Raw genomic sequence first — 16,398 nt, 5'->3', positions numbered from 1 at the left:
ATAGTGAAGGGGAATAAAGAGGAAAGGAGAAAAAAAATGAGTGGGAAATATCAGAGAGGGAGACAGAACATGAGAGGCTCCTAACTCTGGGAAACGAACAAGGGGTGGTGGAAAGGGAGGTGGGCGGGGGTTGCCTGTGACTGGGTGATGGGCACTGAGGGGGGCACTTGATGGGATGAGCACTGGGTGTTATGCTATATGTTGGCAAATTGAACTCCAATAAAAATAAAAAATAAAAAGTTCCCATACCTATCAATTACCCTCTCTAACTGGGAAAACATTTCCCCTCATTTATTTTATTGCAATCGAATAGTATAGTATAGTATAAAGTGAAGGAATGAAAATATTCTGGCGGTTGGCTTCTAGGATCCGTAGCTAAAATATAGAAAATGGACGCCTGGGTGGCTCAGCGGTTGGGCGCCTGCCTTTGGTTCAGGTCTGATCCCACGATGTGGGATCAAGTCCCACATCAGACTCCCTGCAAGGAGCCTGCTACTCCCTCTGCCTCTCTCTCTCAGTCTGTGTCTATCATGAATAAACAGATAAATCTTAAAAAAAAAAGAAAAGGAAAGAAAAGAAAATGGACCTTTCCATGAATATATTTCAGGCACACAGAAGACAAAAAAATGGAGTCTTTGTCTGGATAGGATAGATACATGGGCATATTAAATCACTCTTTACATGTAAGCCCCGATCAATGAAGCCATATTATTCATTTATTTGACAAACAACTTTGAACACACACACCCACAATATTCCCTACCTTCAATTGAATATACTTTAGAAGATCAAATTCTTTCGCATACATCCTAAAATATTCAAGGACCTGGGAGTTATGCATGAAGTTGGGATAATGATCTGGGATGGGATAGTCACTGAAGCACATCATCTCCTTAGATGTGTTGATGATCACTGATTTGTAAATACTGGCCCTTCCTTCTTCAGGATTTTCCTGCATTAAATAAGAAGCATACATAGCAACCTGAGAATTAACTTCACAGTTTATAAACAGTCAATAAACATTTGAAAAACTTTTCTGAAAGAAATACCAATTTAAAAAAGTTATACACACACACACGTCCCTCCACATCTCCCAATATTTGTGCCCTTGTGTAGTCTCTTCCCCCTTGAATCTGAGTTGTCTTTGTGACTTGGTTTTGACCAACAGCATGTAGTTGGAATGATACCAAATAGCTTTCAAGAGAGTCCTAAGTAGTCTTACGGCTTCTGCCCTCAGTCTCTTAGCTTGATCTGGTAGAAATCAGCAGCTATGTAAGAAGTCCAACCACCTTAAGCTACCATTCTGTAAGCCCAAGTCAGACAAATGAAGAGCATGTTTGAGATGCAGAGATGTGCAGCCAGCCCCCAGAAATTCCATTTATCCCAGCTGAAGTTCTAAACATGTGAACAAAGAAACCATAGCAGATGTACAGTCTCAGTAGTCACTTAATTGCAATGACATAAGATTCCAAGTGAGAACTGCTCATCTGAATAATAGTCTTACAAATATTTTATATATTTCAACACCTCGTTGAGTTTCAAGGTTCATCATACACTGGTGAGACTGCTCTCCAGGAAACATTATACTAACTCCTATTCTCTCCAGCATACGTTGCCATGTCACCTCATTTTTACTCATTTAAAAGACTGTTAGTCGGTGTTAGAACAAACAGAAACTTATGAAATGGGAATGTATGCTGGAGAGTGTAGTTAGTACAATGTTTTCTGGAGAGCAATGTCGCAAGTATATGAAAACCCCTGAAATTTACTCAGCCTTTTTAAGAAAAATTCAGCATAGTAGACAAAGTTATGTTAAATGCTATTAAAGATTGCATTATTTATAGAAAAGAAATAAGCTAAATGCCTGTGATATTGTGACTTATAAGAAATATATGTTTGGTCATTCAGACAACCAAAATGTATCTTTCCTATGTATTTGGTCTTTGTATACATTTTGCATATTTTTGTGGACTTGCCCGTAGTTCCTGACTCTTAGCTCCCCAAACCCTTGGAGTTTCCTATGTGTTAAGAATGATAAAGATGTCTTTTGTTGTGTTAATGAGGTGACTTTAGGAAACTACTTAAGGATAGGGACTGATTGCCAAAGGAGCCAACCAAGGGGCACCTGAGTGGCTCAGTCAGTTAAGTATGCAACTCTTGATTTTTGGCTCAGGTCATAATCTCAGGGTTGTGAGATTGAGTCCCGCACTGGACTCCAGCTGAGTGGGGAGTCCACTTGAGATTCTTTCTCTCCCTCTCCTTCTGCCCCTCCTCACCATACATATGCTCTCTCTCCTCTCTCTCTCTCTCTCTCTCTCTCAAAAAAAAAAAGGGGGGGGGAGCCAACCAAGTGATTAGAGGGCTGGAATTTTCAGTTACCCCACCCCGAACTTTGGGGAGGAGAGAGAGGCTGGAAGTTGAATAAACTGTCAAGGCCATGATTTAATAATGTCATCAACCATGCCTACATAATGAAGCCTTGATAAAAACTGGAAAACATGGAGTTCAAGGAACTTCCAGGTTGGTGAAGCTGAGGAGATATGAAGAAAGTAGGGCACTCCGAAAGAGCACAGAAGCTCTGTCCCCTGTCCCCATACTTTGTCCTATGTATGCATTTCTTCCATTTGGCTGCTGAGTTACATCCTTTTATAATAAACTGGTAATCTAGTGAGTAAATGGGTTTTTCTGAGTGCCGTGAGCCACTCTAGCAAATTAATCAAACCCAAGGAGGGTGCTGTGGGAACCTCTGATTTATAGCTGGTTAGTCAGAAGTACAAGTTACAACCTGAATTTGTGACTGGTAGTAACTAAAGTCGGGTCTGGGGATAGGGGTTCAAGTGGGTGGCCCCTTCACAACTTTAAACTTTAAAAGTACATATTATTGTTTCTTCATTAGAAAAATCCCTATCTTTCATTCCAGAATCACATCAAATGGCACTTCTTTGGAGAAGACTTACCTGTTTTTCCCCAGAGTCAGATGTCCCATTCATGTTCAAGCTCTCAAAGGCAACTTAAACCTAACACTGTATTATGACTGTGAGGTACCTGACGATGGGATATATATCTTGTTCTTCTCTGTGTCTCTACCATCTGTATAGTAGCTGATAATATATTGGGTGTTCAATAAATGCTTTGAAATGAATTAATGACTAAACTATGGAAAATGAATTTGGAGATACAAAAACTATAATTTTCAAATCTATGTAGGAACACTGAAAAAGACATATAACTTCTCATAAAAAAGTAATAGTACAAAGTTAAATTCACATTCTCATCACCAAATATATAAAATATGTCTGCATGGGGCAATTGTATACTACCTATGTTCACCCATGTTTATATACTTATATGTTGTATAACCTCTATTCTGTCAGCTGGTTCTGCTTACATTTTTAAAATTTTAAGTCAATAGAACTTGAAAATAGGAAAAACAAGTTCATTTATTAAGGAGGTAGTATTTTTCTTTTGTTTTTGTTGAAATGTTGTTTATAGAACACCCGTTCATGATTTAAAATGAGGAGTCTTCTTGAGATCCTTTCTCTCCCTCTCCTTCTGCCCCTCCTCACCATACATATACTCTCCTTCTCTCTAGCAAACTTAGAGAAAAATTTCTTCAATTTGATTTTAAAAATCTACAAAATACCTACAGCTAAACATCATAACTTAATAGTGATAAAATGGACAATTTTTCCCTTAAAATTAGGAACAAGACAAAGATGTCCTCTCTTACCATTCCTGTTCAACATGTAGAAATCCTAGTTGGTATAATAAGACAAGAAAAGGAATAGTGGCTGTACCAGATTGCATTTCCACCAACAAAGCAAGAGGGTTCCCCTTTCTCCACATCTTCACCAATATCTATTATTTCTTGTGTTGTTGTTTTAGTCATTCTGATAGGTGTGAGGTGATATCTCATTGTAGTTTTGATTTGTATTTCCTTGATGATCAGTGATGTTGAGCATCTTTTCATGTGTCTGTAGGTCTTCTTTGGAAAAATGTCTATTTGTGTCTCCAGCCCACTTTTTAATTGGATTATTTGCTTTTGGGGTGTTGAGTTTAATAAGTTCTTTATAGGTTTTTGGATACTCCCCCTTTATCAGATATGTCATTTGCAAATATCTTCTCCCATTCTGTAGGCTGCTTTTTATTTTGTTGATTGTTTCCTTTGCTGAACAGAAGCTTTATTATTTTGATGAAGTTCTCATAGTTTATTTTTGCTTTTGTTTCCTTGCTTTAGGAGACACATCTAGAAAGAAGTTGCTATGGCCATTGTAAAAAATGTTGCTGCTTGTGTTCTCCTCTAGGATTTTTATGGTTTCATGTTTCATGTTTCACGTTTCTGAATTTATTTTTATGTCTAATGTAAGAAAGTGGTCCAGTTTCATTCTTTTGCATGTTGCTGTCCAATTTCCCCAACACCATTTGTTAAAGAGACTTTTTTTTCCTTTGGATATCCTTTCCTACCTTGTCAAAGACTAATTGGCCGTATAGTTGTGGGTTTCTTTGTGGGTTTTCTATTCTGTTCTATTGATCTATATGTTTATTTTTGTGCCAGGACTATACTGTTTTGATTACTACAGCTTTGTAATATAACTTGAAGTCTGGAATTGTGATGTTTCCAACTTTGCTTTGCTTTTTCAAGGTTGCTTTGGCTATTTGGGGAAAATAGTATGGAGGTTCCTCAAAAAGTTAAAAATAGAACTACCCTATGACCCATCAATTGCACTACTAGGTTTTTACCCAAATACAAAAATACTAATTCAAAGAGATACATGCACCCCAATGTTTATAGTAGCATTGTCTACAATAGCCAAACTATGCAAGTGTCCATCAACTGATGAATGGATAAAGAAGATGTGGTATATATACATACAATGGAATATTAGAATATTACTCAGCCATAAAAAAGAACAAAATCTTGCCATTTGCAACAACATGGATAGAACTCTAGTTCTAAGCAAATAAATCAGTCAGAGAAAGACAAATACCATGTAATTTTATTTATACATGGAATTTAAGGAACAAAACAAATAAGCAAAGAAAAAAAAAAAGAGAGACAGACTCTTAACTATAGAGAACAAACTAATGGTTTGGTAACTGATGGTTACCAAAAGGGGAGGTGGGTAGGAGAATAGGTGAAATAGGTATTGGGGATAGGAGTGCATTTGTTGTGATGAGCACTGTGTTTTATGGAAGTGTTGAATCACTATATTGTATACCTAAAATATTACACTGTATGTTAACTAACTGAAATTTAAATAAAAACAAGCTAACTAGTAAAGTGGCATTAAAGCCCTCCCCAAAAGGAAAGGAAATAAAAGTATACAGATTGGGATGAAGAAATAAAATTATTTTTAGTCACAGATGACACGTTTATGTAGAAAATCCCAAAGAATTTAAAACAACAACAACAACCTGGAACTAATAAGCAAGTATAGCAGGGTTGCAAGATACAAAGTTAACTTTAAGGTATAAAGTTAATTGCTTTCCTATATACCAGAAATGAACAATTAGATTTAAATTTTTTTAAACACCATTTACAATAATACCCCCAAAATGAAATATTTATGCATATACATTTAATAAAATATGTATAGGATTTATATGCAGAAACTATAAAACACAGACGAAAAAAATCAAGGATCTAAATAAATAGAAAGAGATTCTGTGCTTATAGATAGAAGGAATCAACATTATTAAGATGTCAGTTCTTCCCAACATGTTTTTAGCTATTAGCAACTTGATTCTAAAGTTTATATGGAAAGACAAAAGGCCTAGAAAAGGCAGCTTTGACCTTAAGTATGTATTGCGCATAGTGACTTTCAAAAAGTACAGTATAGCAAGGGGGGAAAAAAGAAGAGTGACTTTACAGTGGTAAAACATGACAAAAACCGTCTCAAGCCAGGTCATCGAGGTTAATATCAATAGTGAAAAGTCATATTTATAGTACTACTGAGATGATGAGAATGGCACTGTATCTCTATGGTCTTCTGCCCCCAAATCCATAACCCCAGTCTAACCATGATAAAAACATCAGAAAAATCCCAACTGAGGGACATTCTATAAAATAATTAATAATCCTTAAAACTGTCAAGGTCATCAAAAACAAGGAAAGTCTGAGAAATTGTCATAGTCACAAGGAGACATGACAACTGAATGTAATGTGGTATCCTGGATGGGATCCTGATACAGGAAGGGCCATCAGAAAGAAACTGAGCAAACGTGAATAGAATATGGACCTCTAGCTAATAACTATTAGTATTGGTTCATTAATTATGACAAATGTATCATATTAATAAAAAAACGTTGAGAGGGAAAACTGGGTGTCATGTATTTCGGGATTCTGTACTATCTTCCTAATAATTCTGTAAGTCTAAAACTGTTCTGAAATTAAAAGTTTATTTAAACATATTTGCACATAACACATTTCTTAAAGAAATTAAAATGAATGAGGGGCAGGCTCATTTTGGAACTAAGATGTTTATGGGGGTAAGAGTAGATATGTTCCTACCTTCTGAAATTTATTTCATTCATTTATTCAACAGATATTTCTAAAGTCATTCTGTAATAAAAACACTATTTAATTTGTCCTTGCCTTCCAGAGGTTCAAAATTGAGTATAAGGAGTAGAACCACACTTTGTAGAGCAGATCTGTTGGAGTCACGGAGCTAAATGAATCACAGATTTTAGCCCTGTAGCAAAACTCATATATTTATATTCTTTTTCACAGTACTGACACAGCAAAGTGTTTTCTTGTGTCAATAAAAACCATCAAGCTCTTCCAAATACTTGATTGGATCCCAGGTAGTGTTTACCACTGTGTCAACTCACTGCTTTTTATAAAAGAGAATAGGAGCAGAACAGTATTGGGTCAGAAAGTGGAAAAAGAAGCTGCTGCTCCTGGGTTTTAAATTTTCCTACAATCAATTAATAAATCTGCCCTGTACAAATGCACCTTGCTTGTATTTCCTGCCTGAGCACATGATTCACACATTTGAGCAGGAAATTCATACAAGAAAAGAGAACAGGGGCAGTGTTGCTCTTCTGTTCCTTTGACAGACTCAGAATTCCATGGGACAGAAGCTTTAGGACTGTTCTCAACCTTGTCTGCACATTAGAATAATCTAAAATAAACAGTAACATAATGCCTCATCCCCATCCTAGAGGCCCCATTTTAATTGCTCCTTGTCTAATATGCAGACAAAGTTGAGATCTGCTGGTAAGAGGTAGTGTGCAGGCCCCGGAAAGCTCAGGGCATCAGAGCTCATCCCATCAACCTCAAAGTCTTTTCTCCACACATTCTCAGCAAAACTGCAGAATGTTTGAGGACAGTGGCAGGAGTTTATCTATGTCAACAGCATCTAACAAAGTCCAAAGTCCAGTAAACTGGTACTGATTTTGCATGTTATCCTCATTTATCAACTGGGAGAGCTGGGTTTAAAAACTATAGGGCAAAAGTCTCTATATCAGCTGCACAGGGGACATTAGTAATAAAGAGCTTTACTGGTACCACAAGCCAATCACACCAGAATTTCTGGATGGACTAACATTATTATTTGTTAAAATTCCCCCAGGCGATCCTTTAAAGTATGGCCAGTGCTGAGAACCACTGCTCTCCACCCTCTTCTAAGTGGTTTTGCATTTATTTGTTTGTTTGTTTTTTTAGAAGGGAGAGAGTTAATAAGAATTTTTAAAAACCTAGTCACCTGCTTAATTTATATTGCATTTTGTTTTCATTTTATCTTTTAAATTAACATGCCACATCTTATATTATCCTGTATCCACTTCATATATTTTCTTGTATATGCTCTGTTTTCCAAAGATTTTGTTTTTAAGTAAGCTCTACACCTGACGTGGAGTTCAAACTTACAACTATGAGATCAAGAGTCACACACTCCACTGACTGAGGCAGCCAGGTGCCCCCTAACATATACTCTTTAGAGCTTTTTTTTTGTTTTTAAGACTTTTTATTTATTTATTTATTCATGAGATACACAGAGAGAGGGAGAGAGAGGCAGAGACACAGGCAGAGGGAGAAGCAGGCTCCACGCAGGGAGCCCGACATGGGACTCAATCCTGGGACTCCAGGATCACACCCTGGGCCAAAGGCAGGCGCTAAACCGCTGAGCCACCAAGGGATCCCCATCTTTAGAGCTTTACTACTGGGAAAGTAGTTCTCACATCAGCAGCATTGGTGTAACCTAGGGGTTTATCAGAAATTCAGAATCTTAGCAGCACTCCAGATTGAGGAATCAGGATGTATATTTTGGCAACATTACCAGTGATTCCTATGTATATTAAGGTCTGAGAAGCTCTGTTTTGGTATGCTTTAAGGATTTTAAAAATTCAGGTTGATTACAGAATTAAAAAAAATATTTTCCAGCATTAAATACTTATTAAATCCTCAGCATTCATAAAGGGTTTATCATGTTAAAGTTCTTTCACTCATAAAGTAATATTAAAGTATGAAAAGTCAAATGGTATGTTTCACATTAACACTACTTTCCACTGTCACTCTGATATGTTCACGAGGAGACAAGAACTAACTGAAATCAATGTCTTGAGAACTTATAATTATTATTATTTATAAAGACCTCAAATAACAAACCAGGGGGTGGTAGAGCAGCAGATCTCAGAGGAAGTTCTTTTTATTTTTTAAGATTTTATTTATTTATTCATGAGAGAGAGAGAGAGAGAGAGAGAGAGAGAGAGAGGCAGAGACAGGCAGAGGGAGAGGCAGCCTCCATGCAGGGAGCCCGATGGAGGACTCGATCCCAGGTCCCCAGGATCACGCCCTGGGCTGAAGGCGGCGCTAAACCGCTGAGCCACCCAGGCTGCCCCTCAGAGGAAATTCTTAAGGAACACAGCATCAGCACATAACATGTTTAATCCAAAATTAATGGATGTTTATATACCTCAGGATCCACATTGTGTAACTGTGGAATATGTGAGAATGAAGGTCTCTATTTCCACAAGGATTCTAAGCAGCCCCTCAAGACATTTGGCCTCTTGAGGATTTATTTATAAAACATAAATATATTTGGCACCTAACACATGTCAGACATCACATTTGACTCTAGAAATACAGGAGTGTAGTTGTACACATGTGTATGTATGTATATAGATGTGTGTAAAATATATTACGTATGATATATAATATAATGGACACAGATGTAGTCTGTCTTAACAGAAATCAGAACGTCATGACAAAATATAGCTTATTGATTTTCAAAGAAGCAGTTCATATGGTGTTGAAATTTTGCCAAGTGGATATTCAGGAAAAAAAATCCCATTTTTAACAGAGAACAAGTTTAAACCGTTTTGCAGTCAAAAAACCAGAAACCTGATACTCAGGTAGAACGGGGACTTGAACTGATTTCACTGGCTGATCAGTTTTTGGCAAACCTGGCTAGGACACTTTCTAGAGACACCAAATGCATGGGCCATACCCCAGGCCTACGGAATAATAATAATGACAGAGATGCCTGGGTGGCTCAGTGGTTGAACAAGTCTTCCTGCTTTTGGCTCAGGTCGTGATCTCAGGATCCCAGGACTGAGTCCTGCATCAGTCTCCCCCTGCCTATGGCTCTGTCCTCTCTGAGTCTCTCATGAATAAAAAAACCAAAATCTTAAAAAAAATAACTATGACATGTGGCACTTGCTGTACACTTGGCACTGTTATTAGTGATCAACATAATTATCCATTCACTTACTCCCTGCAGTAACTCTATGAGGTGAGTGCTATTATTATCTCCTTAAAGAACACAGAGATCTAATGATATTCCCCAAGGTCACACTGCTCTTAGGTACAGACCTGGGATTTGAACCCAGACTGTGCTCTTAACCTCTATACTATGTTGTGACTAGATTTCAAAAGTATAATTTTATATTAATTACCAAACACTAATTAACAGCCTTTTCAGTTCATGCCCCAGATGAGGCATGGGGGTACTGCCAGGAGGTATTCACTCTAGGACTGAGTAAGGACTACTGTCAAATATAGGTTGTTTCCCTCAACAGAGCCAAGTTGCAAAAGGACTGTCATGGTATTCAACTAGGGATGCTATGAAGCCATTTATGTAATTTTAAACAGAGAGTGAGTGCACGAGTGTGAGGGGCAGAGGGAAGAGAGAGAAAATCTCAAGCAGACTCTGCGCTGAGCACAGAGCCCAATGTGGGGCCCCATCTCATGACCCTAAGATCATGACCTAAGCCGAAATCAAGAGTCAGACGCTCACCTGACTGAACCACCCATGCGCTCGGCTAGAAGGCATTTTTAAGTGGCTGAGCAATGCTATATTCATTTGTACAGAACACAGAACACATCTGAATACCTTAATACCACTCACTGGTTTAGAAAACAAGTTTAACAGCAAACCCAATGAATGCCTGCCACTTTGAAGTTCAATAAAGGAGGTTGGTATTCTTTGGCATATAATTAGCTTAATCATCTTTTAAGTAGATGATACCTAAACTCAGGAACAAGTCGCAGGGCTGGATGTATGTATTAATAACTCAACTTTAAAACTGAATAAATACAAGGACAAGAAGTACCAGTTGCAGGTGCCCTCTGCCCTCTTCTGAAGACAGGCCCTGGAATAATACCAATTTGATTTTTCAAGGGAAAGAAAAGTTCAAAGCAAAGAAGGCAGCCAGATTTTATATTCTATTCAAGGACAGGATTATTATAGAATTATTTAAATTGAACCAGAATTCAAAGAAAGGAAGAAAAAGAGAGAGAGAGAAGGAAGAGTGAGAGAGAGGGAGGTAGGGAGAGAGGCAGGAGAAAAGAGAAGACCAGAAGGTCAGAGAGAACTGAAAAGGAGGAATCCCTAGAAGGAGTTGTAAGCAAGTATTCTAGACACTAACTAATGCAGACCAGGAGCAACCACTCTAAATTTTCTAACCACTTTACATTTTCTAATGTTTGTTATCTTGTTACACTCTGCCCTCCCCCCAAGATTGTTTACCCTCTTTTAGATAGCAGCAAAACTCATTAAGTGAAAATGATCACTGTGCCATTTTCATTTTCACAGATATCAGTAAAGGACAAACAAGGGATATCTGTGCCCCATTTTGCTGCTAGCCTAGGGAAAGAAAAACCTGAACAGAACCTGAGGTGATGGCTCTGAGGTCAGCAGGCTCAATTCTAGCAAATTTGATCACTGTTAAGCCCATCATATTTCCTGACACAAGATAAAATATCTCATTGTTGGAGGAAGTCATCAAGAGGACATGACCACCAGTTGACTGGCAAGCTGGACTCGCAATTGGAGGCTCCTCACCCGTCCCCTGCTCTTGGGCACATCTCCATCAGTGAATTCCACCTGTGGGTAATCAAACCAGTGCTGAAGGGAAGTGTCAATTAGTAACCAGTAAGCCTGTCATCTCTGTAGAGTGGTAATTGTCTATATAAATTTCCTGGAGGGCATAGGAAATAGGATAAGCAATCCCAAACTGCAAATGGCCAGTAAAAAAAAAAATAAATAAAAATAAAAAAAAAGATCAATTCATGGTGGATGACAGCACACTACTGAGAACTGAACAAGGTAGTCCCTCCCCATCCATGCAGCTGTGCCCAACACTGCCACCATCTTAGATACCTGGGCCATAGTCCTAGGAATGTACTATGCTGTGCTGGACTTAGCAAATGCCTTTTCCCAGTATATCCCTGACCACTGACTCACAAGATCAATTTTCGTTTACATGGGAGAGGCGACAATGGGTATTTTGAGTGCTTTCCCAAGGTTGCCTACACAGCCCCACAATATTTCATGGGATGCTAGCCTGAGACCTGCCCCGTTTTCCTTCCCCACATCACTAAAATTGATCCATTACAATGATGATATAATGTTGACACGGGAAGATTTGCCTTTGCTGCAGGGCACCCTGAAGGCTTTGCTGGAGCATATGTGAGAGAGACTATAGGCAGTGAATCCATAGAAAATTCATGGTCAAGGAACTATTATAACATTTTTGAGAGTTGTTTGCTTAGGTAAGACTTGTGTTGTTCCAGAAGCTGTGATCGATAAGGTGCAAGCCCACCCAGCCCCTAAGAATATGAACAAGATGCCAGCCTTTCTAAGATTTTGGGGACTTTGGAGGACTTTTATACCCTACCTGGCACAGTGCCCCCATTCCTTTTACAGTCACTTGGTAAAGAAAGGGCACATGTGGAACTGGGGATCAGAGCAGCAAGCTGCCTTTGAAAAGGCCAAAATACTAGTAAAGCAAGTTATGGTTCTGGGCCTCTCCCCAGCAGGACTACTATCTGAATTAGATGCGTCTGTGACTCTGGAATATGTGAACTGGGCACTAGCACTAGAGAGGGAGAGAGTACTCCTAGTATTCTGGTCTCAGCTCTAAAAGACGGCAAAAACCTATCTACCACCGTAGAGCACCAGCTCCTATCAGTATACAAAGGACCCCTCCTGGTTAAGCCTCTCACTGAGGAATAGTGCATTGTGCTAAGAACTTCTCTGCCCTTCAAGGGATGGGATGAGAATACGTTCCATTGACCCACCTCTGCCACAGCTCAGATTCCCTCTGTGATGAAGTGACATGCCTATTTGCAGCAGAGGAGCATCCTATCCACCAGCCTACTAGAAATGCAGGTGCTACTATGACCTGTGGAATATGTAGATCCTCCAGATGCCCCTGCCCGTATACCTGTTGTGTTGCTGTAGCCTGTAAGGAGGGAGTGAGGAAATTCCAGCTGATGCCTGGTAAACAGATGGGTCTAGTCAGGGTAATCCCTTCCAGAGAACTGCAGTCACTATTCAGTCCAACAATGACACTATCTGGATGGAAATTGGAACAAAGTACAGTAGCCAGTGGTCTGAACTCAGATCTTGGCTGGTGATCCATCATTCATAAGTTTGGCCTTTACTCCCTTGTTAACTCTTTGCACTGATAATTGGCCTGTTCTAAAGGGATGGAACCTATGGCTTGGACATTGGGAAGCCAAGGGTTAGATGATCGTGAATGAGCCCCTGTGGGGATTAGAATATGTAGAAAGACAGTTTGGTCCACCTATAAGAGCCTGAGGTATAACTCACTATTTTCTAGATCCCTGCTTATAAAGCACTGACATCCCCTGGCAATCAGGAAGCTGATACCCTAGTTTATACTGCCCTTGAACTATAGTGACTCAAGTTAATGCAGTAACAGCATGTCTTGTATGTTCTAAACAAAACCAAACACATCTACCAAGGAATTTGGAGCTACCCATCAGCGTTCTCAATCAGGGAGAGATTGTCAAATTGATTATACTGCCTCCCTCCCTCGGAGTAAAAGTTATACGTATGCCCTGGTTTGTGCAGACACTGCATCTGGCCTAACCCAAGCTTTCCCTGTTGGTGTGTAAACCAGGCTGCTACTGTTAGTGGATTATAGAAGTTGAGTACCATGTATGGATACCCTCATTAGTAAGACATGATGGGTGGGGGTGTGTGGGGGTCCCATTTCAAAGGTCATGATGTGCAAGACTGGGCAAAAGTCATGATGGCAAATGGAGATTCCAGCTCCCCTAGAACCCCCAAGCAGCAGTTGGTAGAAAGGAAAAGGGATATTATAGGAAGAGATGAAATTACTACCATTTAAAAACATTTTGGCCAAGTAGACTAAAGTACTGTCTCAGACTTTAACATGTTTGCATGATCAACCAGTAAGTCCTATTACCCCATATGCCAGACTGGCCCCAGTGCCGTGGCCCTGCTAAGGCACTCAATACTGTAAAGGTATGGAGGTTGCAGAACCCAGACATTGCCCCAGTGCTCACCAAGGATCAGCATGCTGTGCTGTTGAGAACACCAAACTCTGAGAAAGGCATTATCTACTGAAATTTGCAGTGAGAAATTCTGCTGGGATAGGTGAGTTACTTTGTACTCCTGGGTAAGGAGGAACTACTCAATTTCCACTGGGATCCCACTGCCCTACTACAAGCTAGATCTGTTGAAAAGAGGGGGAGAAGATGGGGATTTCTGGTCTGGCATATCCCACCCCTATCCCAACTCACATCTGAGAGTGCTGCCTCCCCTGGCCAACATGGTTGGTATATGTGACCTGGTCAAATTCCTAAAACTGTAGCCACACTAACATCTAAAGATCAGGCCTTGCCATTCTTGTAGCAGAGAAACACCTCCCCATACAAGTTCCTACTAAATATCTCTTTGACCTTAAACTCTGAGGCTCCTTTGGTATCCAGTTACAGGATAGGCACCTGATGGAATTCCTTTCTACAGTGGGTTCATTCCTATGTCCAACAAAGAAATCAATCCAACTGATAGCTATGTGGGCAGCTGCCCCTCTCTAGTTCTTCGGGATTGCCATGGTGAGTATCACTCCTCCAAGAAAGAAACTGAAAGGCCCTAAAGCAGTCCATTAAGGAAGAATAAGCTAGGATTAGCATTCTTGGTTCATCTGATAATACTAATACTCTCCAGATATACTAAAATACTAATCCAGAAACCTGGCCTGTGGCACAGACTATCAATAACCCTGGGCATGGATCTTCTTTTTCTGTCAACCAAACTACACAGGTAGCCCATTAGCCCGCTAACTGGGAGGGTCCTAGAAATGCCATCATTGAGTCAGATCTGGGATGGCTTTAGGGACATGTGAACACCCAGGCATCCCTATGTTGGGAAGAAAAAGTCATTCTAAACAGGATCAACAAAACTGCACCAGGAATATAAGATGGATATCACTGGAACTATGTAGTCAGTCACTCTGTCATACTAAAGTACAATGACTGGTTTGGCACTAACTGGTCATACCACCCAGGTATTTATTAGGTAGCTCCCAAAGGGGTCTAGTGATTGTGTGGGACAAATTTTTGGCCATGGCTCCTACCTAGATGGTTGAACTATTGCGCCCTGGGTTTTCCCTTTGCATAGGAGAGAATTCCCCCCATCCATGGTAACAATATTTGCCAATTTCCCTCACCTCAAGGCTTGATGGGCATGCTGTGTCTTTCACTGACATGGATTATTTGGCTGCTGTCATTGTTTCCTCCATTGGCTCGGTGGATGTTATAGCACATATTTAAGCCCTTAGTAAATTCACCCAGCAAGCATTAAATGATAACCAATAAAACTGGTCCTTACTGAATAATGAAATATCTCTAGTGAGAAAAGTTGTCCTCCAAAACAGAATGGCTTTGGGCACTATTTTTGCCTCAAAAGGAGGCACCTATGCCATTATCCAAACAGAACACTATGCATTCATACCTGAGGAATCTGCTAATATGTCACCTTTACTAAATTACATGAGAACATCTGTGAATACCCTGAGTGATCCAACCCCCAGCTGGCGAACTTAATAAATCAGTGGTTGGGAGCGTGGGGTTCTTGGTGGAAAAACATTGTTTGGGGAATCATTACCTTCATCTTTGTTTTCTTTTGCATGTGCCTACCCTATTGCTGTGGTATCCGACTACCACACAGACAGACAGACACCAAATGGGCCACCTCCATGATAGCAAAACCCCTTGCTTACTTCTCAGGGGACACTGCAGAAAAGGGGGTTGTGTGACATTGTAAAAGCTGGTCAGGAGAGGTGACATGATGGGGGAAGGTCATCAAGAGGATGTGACCACAGGTTAACCCAAGAGCTTGATCCTCAGAGACTTCTTGGAATGTACATTCTACTTGCCTTACTAGTGGGGTGGTGGGGAGACCATGTGGATGGTGCTGATTGAACCCAGTTACAGCCTGTAATATAAAAGTTTTTAAAATGGCAGGTGTGGAGATCTACTTGCCTTGCAGTTGCCCACAACAAGCCTCACATGTAAGTTCCTTTGTTTATTTAAACCTGCCACCTCATGGTTTGTGTGATGGGCACTGAGGAGGGGACTTGATGGGATGAGCACTGGGTGTTATACTATTATATGTTGGCAAATCAAACTTCAATAAAAAAATAAATAAATAAGATAAACCTGCCACCTATCAACCTGGAGTGGCTGCCTCTTTTCTGGGTCTCTCTCTGCCCTTCACGAAGGGGATCACTTCCAAATTACACCTGGGATGCTCCTGAGGTTTCAGACTAACTCTCCTGCTGGGCATGTAGTAGCAGTGAGGGTTCCAAGTATTAAAGAACCAGGAGACTTACCTGGAACCTCCAGAGCCCTCCAATGTCATCAGTCCTTTCAAAGCAGACTGGCTCCAAGCCTTCCTCTAGGCAGCACTTGATAGAGGAGAGCCCGCTAGCACCTCCTCCAATCACAGCAATTCTTTTCTTGGTCATGGTCTCCAGATATCTTCACCAGGCTGGATCAATGTAATCTGTCAAAAAAAAAAAATGACAAAAGACAGAAAGCATATATCAGCTAACACATGTCAGGAAAGAAAGACCTTGACCATGGCATCCTCCAGATAAATGCCGTGACAAGTGCTTTGG

At 40.0% G+C, this 16,398-nt stretch overlaps 1 protein-coding gene and 1 long non-coding RNA gene across 4 annotated transcripts in view; one reads left to right on the top strand and one right to left on the bottom strand.

Moving 5' to 3' along the window:
- Window positions 1-11,387, top strand: part of LOC144280487 (uncharacterized) — a 62,872-nt gene extending 51,485 nt beyond the window's left edge. Inside the window, exon 3 of one of the 2 annotated variants that reach the window (XR_013348892.1) lies at window positions 11,037-11,387. This is a non-coding gene — a long non-coding RNA (uncharacterized LOC144280487). Of the gene's footprint in view, window positions 1-2,920; window positions 3,145-11,036 lie in introns of those variants that run through there. The other variant, XR_013348891.1, reaches the window with a different exon arrangement.
- The window catches only part of FMO5 (flavin containing dimethylaniline monoxygenase 5), a 32,912-nt gene that overhangs the window by 16,048 nt on the left and 466 nt on the right, over window positions 1-16,398 (bottom strand). For both annotated transcript variants that reach the window (XM_077842575.1, XM_077842576.1), the window contains exons 2-3: window positions 16,111-16,283; window positions 764-952 (exon numbers count right to left, since the gene is read on the bottom strand). In XM_077842575.1, the coding sequence (XP_077698701.1) occupies window positions 764-952; window positions 16,111-16,245 (324 nt within the window). In that variant the 5' untranslated portion in view covers window positions 16,246-16,283. The remainder of the gene's footprint in view (window positions 1-763; window positions 953-16,110; window positions 16,284-16,398) is intronic.

The sequence above is a fragment of the Canis aureus genome, chromosome 12 (assembly GCF_053574225.1).
Source record: "Canis aureus isolate CA01 chromosome 12, VMU_Caureus_v.1.0, whole genome shotgun sequence".
NCBI classification, from domain to species: domain Eukaryota; kingdom Metazoa; phylum Chordata; class Mammalia; order Carnivora; family Canidae; genus Canis; species Canis aureus.
This window is presented reverse-complemented; position numbering and strand designations above follow the sequence as displayed.